This window comes from Asparagus officinalis, chromosome 7 (assembly GCF_001876935.1).
Source record: "Asparagus officinalis chromosome 7, Aspof.V1, whole genome shotgun sequence".
In the NCBI taxonomy this organism is placed as follows: Eukaryota; Viridiplantae; Streptophyta; class Magnoliopsida; order Asparagales; family Asparagaceae; genus Asparagus; species Asparagus officinalis.
The window spans coordinates 15,948,514-15,953,720 of record NC_033800.1 but is presented as its reverse complement, the minus strand read 5'-3'; the positions used below and the strand labels follow the sequence as shown (position 1 = coordinate 15,953,720).

Sequence of the window (5,207 nt, the reverse complement as noted above, 5' to 3'; positions counted from 1 at the left end):
GGCGACCACTTTTCCGACGAGAACTCGTCACGTGCGTTGCACGCGGTGGCTTAATCTGTGTTTAAGATGCTGATGTGGCTCTGTTTTCTGACGTGGCAGGGAGAATAACCCTCTAAAAACCAATTCCCACCCAAAATAGGACATATTCCCCCTTTCGTTTTCAGAAATTGAGCGCGAGAGAGAGGGAGAAATAGAGAGTGAGCCATCATCGTTGAGGCAGTTGAAGGCGATAGATTGTAGGGATTTCAACTGATGGTGTTCCTCAGTTGATGCATTAGGTGATTTGCGGAGGATGACGACTTGGTACGGGTTGAAGCCGATGCGAAGGTTTGATTCTCTTTATACCTATGAGATCTTTTGGTGGCTTTGAAGAGGATAAGTTAATCACGTATTTAGTTTGAGTTAAATGTAAGATTAACCTAAAATTTGTTGCATTTTGTTAGATTTGATAGAATTAGGGTTTTCAAAGTTGTGGTTTTTTTCCAAATAATGGGTTGAATTTGATAGAATTATTATCATTTTTCGTAAATTATGCAGATGGCTACGCAAATTATGATTAAATATAGACATGGGGGTCATTGGACTTCGGAAGTAATGTGGCATACATTGGTGGTTCAGTTGATGTTGAGTTTTGTGATGCAGAAGATATTTCATTAGAACAATTGAAGATGAGTGTTACAGAATATGGTTATAACAATGTCGGGATGTTGTATTATTCTATTCCTAGTGTAGGACTGGCTAATGGAGGTTTAAAGCCTCTAAATTCAGATCAGGATCTTGCAGAAATGATTGAGCATGCATTGAGGCACAGAGTGATAGAAATCTATGCAAATCACGATGTTGACATGCCATTAGAAGTGATAGAAGGTCCTACTTCAGTTGCTACTTCTCCTAAAAGAAATATTCCTATGGTTAGGAGAAAGAAGTTAACACCCAAGAAAAGAGTAGATGTAAAAGAGGGCCAAGTGAGTGTTTCAAACCCTACTATTTCACCACTGTCAATTCCCTCCAAATCACCACTGCCCAGTCCCTCCAATTCACCCCCTCACAAATCTGCACAAACATCTTCTAGTGATGATGATGATGACTCAGTGGAGGATGAAAATTTCAGGGTTGATCCCACAGAGCCATTGTATGATGATGATGGTGAAGATAAGGAATTATTTGATGAGTTTAGTGCAAAGAATAGATCAAGAAAGGGAAAGCAAATAATGGAAACAGATAAAAATGTAGATGAGAATGATGGTGGAGACATAGACTCAGCAGAATCTGAAGATATTGAGAGGCATAAGAGCCTAGTAGGAAGTGATGATGATGAGTTGTTTGAAATAAGGCAAAGAAATAAGAAAATTTTAGAGGAGGAGAAGGGTAGAATAGCATTTAATGCTGGGGCAAGATTGGTAGATGATGTAGATGATCCCCCTCCAACAGTTAATGAAGCACAACCTGAACCCAGTAGGAAGTGATGATGATGAGTTGTTTGAAATAAGGCAAAGAAATAAGAAAATTTTAGAGGAGGAGAAGGGTAGAATAGCATTTAATGCTGGGGCAAGATTGGTAGATGATGTAGATGGTCCCCCTCCTACAGTTAATGAAGCACAACCTGAACCACAACCACAACAAGCTAATGAAGTCAACACCAGTTCCACCCCTATTCATGATACAGATGCTGGTAATATCCCATCACATATTGAAGAATCGCATATGTCACATATTGTGGGATTGAATGTAGTAGGTCCAAACTCTAGAGGCACAATCCCTAAAACTCAAAACTGGCCTAGTTTTTGGACATATTATGAAGGAGGCTATCAGAGTGATCAAAGAAGCAGTAATGATGAGGAACCATTGTTTGACAGTGATCATGAAGCACCTGAGATCAATATGAAAAAGAAAAAAAAAGAAAGAGTGAACTACAAGTATTTCAATGAGAGAGTGGATATGAAAGCTGTGCATTTTGAGCCAGGTATGCACTGCAATAATTACTTCATTGTGTTGTCTTAATTATACATCATTGTCAAAACTAATCATTTGTGTTTAATTTTTTTTTCAGGGTTAAAGTTTACTTCTAGGAGTGTGTTAAAGGAGGCTATTCTAAATTATTCTATTCAACAGCACTATGATCTAGTGTACATGAAGAATGACACTAAGAGGATTCACATGGGTTGTTCACTTTGCTTTTGGCAGATGACTGCTGGTCCAGATTGTCATGAGGCTGGTGTTTGGCAAATAAAATTTATTAATCATGATCATACTTGCTGCAGGACTTTTAAAAATAGATTAATAACTGATAACTGGATTGCACATGTTTATCTTGATAAAATTCTGAGGGATCCAAAGATGAAGCCAAGTAACATTGTATCTGACATTTATGAGAATTTTCAAATTAATGTCACATTGAAAAAATGTAGGAGGGGGAAGGAGAAAGCTCTAAATGCAGTCCAAGGATTAATGCAAAGACAATATGGCTTGCTAAAACCTTACATGAAAGAACTAATGAGGTCAAATGTAGGTACTACTTGTGTTCTGAAGGTGGCTGAGGGAGAGGCAGGACAACCAAGCACATTCCTTAGATTTTACGTTTGTTTTGAAGCATTGAAGATGGGTTTCACTTTGGGGTGTAGAAGAATATTTGGTCTTGATGGTTGTTTTTTGAAACATGCTTGTGGAGGGCAATTACTTTGTGCAGTGGGGAGGGATGGTAATAACCAAATGTGGCCCATAGCATGGGCAGTGGTTGGGGGGGGGAGACAAGGAACTCATGGCAATGGTTCCTAAGAATTTTGACTGTGGATCTAAACATGAATGATGGTAATGGTTGGACAGTTGTGTCAGACCAACAAAAGGTTTGTGCAATGCTATCTTTATTTCAAATTTTTCTTTCATGAACTCATTGTGATTAACTCAAAGTTTGCTTTCATGATCTCAAATTTTCCTCCTACTATGCATTTCAGGGATTGGTTCCTGCTATACATGAAGTGTGGCCAGCAGTTGAGCATAGGCAATGTGCTAGGCACATTTATTCTAATTGGAGGAAAATTCATAGTGGGAGGGTCCTGCAAAGTCAATTCTGGAAATGTGTTAAAGCCACCTCTATGCCAATTTTTCAAACTGAAGCTGCCAAGCTAAGGATAATTTCAGAGCAAGCTTATGAAGACTTCATGGCTAGAGACCCCAACACATTCTGTAAGTCTCATTTCAAATGTCACAGTAAATGTGATGTTGTAGACAACAACATGGCAGAAACATTCAACTCTTTTATATTACTTGCAAGATATAAACCTATAGTGTCCATGTTAGAGGATATTAGATTATCTATAATGGATAGAATGCAAGAGAAAAAGAAACTGGTGAGTAAATTTGTGGGGGGAGTTGCACCTAGAATTCATAAGAAGTTGGAGGAAGCATATCAGGAGCAAGTTCATTGCCGTGCCCATTGGAATGGTGATGAGAATAAAACTGATTTTGAGATAATCCATAGAGGGCAAAGTCATGCAGTAGATTTGAAAAATATGACATGTACATGTAGGAATTGGGACTTGACAGGAATACCATGCACACATGCATGTTTGTGGAAAATTTTTGTAGTAAAAGAAACGAAGGAAAATTGATTTGTATTCCTTTAATCTCAGTTACAATTGGATTTCCTGATTACAAAAGAGAGGAGAATGATCTGGATTCTCCCCTTTGTTTAATTCTGGGTTCTTCACGGTGGCGATGAGATGCCTCCCTCGAATGCTCGCGTCGAGTTTGCTTCTCGTTGACGATCCGATGTCTTGTTTCACTGGAACGTGGTCTTCTCCTCACGATTTGACGTTGTGGAGAACTCTGAACGAGTTTAAAACTCTATGAAAGAGTTGATTTAACCGAAAGTCGGTTATAAGCCAAGGATGAAGAAGATCTTGTTGCTGATCTCCAAAGCTCCAACCGAAAGATGAAGGATCCTCTTTTCGCTGCCAAGAAGTTCCAACCGACCGCCTCGAAAGATCCAGCCCCGATCTGATTATCAAAAATCCCCCTTTTAACTCTGTTGAGTTTGTCGTTATTTATAGGGGATTAAGGGGTGTAACCACCTCCTTAATTCGCTCCTAAGTGGGGCTAATGGGATGTAACCGCCCCTTAAATCACTCCTGAGTGGAGTTGTGATCCCCTCAGATCGTGGGAAACGGTTTTGGAACCGTTCAGCTCGTGTTTGAACGAGTCAAACGCAGGCCCGCGTTCTGACGTGAATTCTGCATTCAAACGCAGTGTCTGGAAGCTTGAACGCATCGTCTGGAAGCTCGGACGCAGCAATTAGAAGCTGCGTTTGTAGCATTGGAATCTACGTCTGAGCTGCGTTTGCAGCGATTTGGAAGATGCGTCTGGCGGTGATTTGAGCTGCGTTTGGCGGCGATTTGAGCTGCGTCTGTCAGCGATTAGAGCTGCGTCTGGGTTGCGTTTGCAGCGATTTGGAAGCTGCATTTGAGCTGCGTTCGTGGCTGATTGGAGCTGCGTTTGAGCTGCGTTCGTGGCTATGAACGCGGTGCGTCTTGATGCTGGTGTGCGGGGAGGACTTCCGCAGCTTGATTTGAAGAGACTGTCGATTTGTAGTCTCTTTCTGTCGAAGCGTTGCAAAGATCGTCATTTTGTAATCTTTGCTTTAGCTCTCTGATATATAAGAGTCGCCAGATTGTAACTCCCGATGTTGATTATGAAGGCTGTTTGATTAGAGCTTCCATCAGTTGTCATGAAGGTCGTCAGATTGTAACCTTTAGCGATCTACGTGAAAGTCTTCAAATTCTAACCTTCTGGAAGTCATCAGAGTGTAACTTCTATCATCGGTGTTTTGATGGGGATCAGCTATCTATTATGATTTTTAGACAGCCTACACACTAGAGTCGTTCATATCACGACAAACACATTTAATTCGCCTATCTTCTCCAATAAGATGGCGGATCCACTAGAGTCGTTCATATCACGACAAACACATTTAATTCACCTATCTTCTCCAATAAGATGGCGGATCCACTAAAGTCGTTCATATCACGACAAACATATTTAATTCGCCTATCTTCTCCAATAAGATGGCGGATCCACTAAAGTCGTTCATATCACGACAAACACCATCCGCCTATCTTCTCCAATGAGATGGCGGATCCATCAAAGTCGTTCCAATCATGACATCCCCTGTCACGTTAACATTAAACCTCTGACACAATCTACTTACCAAT

The 5,207-nt window shown here is 40.5% G+C and overlaps 1 protein-coding gene across 1 annotated transcript; it reads left to right on the top strand.

Annotated features, from left to right (window-relative positions):
- On the top strand, positions 2,791-3,540 carry LOC109846741. The gene is made up of 3 exons (XM_020415987.1): positions 2,791-2,843; positions 2,952-3,441; positions 3,527-3,540. Exons 1-3 carry the CDS (start codon positions 2,799-2,801, stop codon positions 3,538-3,540), a joined length of 549 nt encoding a protein of 182 aa, XP_020271576.1. The 5' UTR covers positions 2,791-2,798.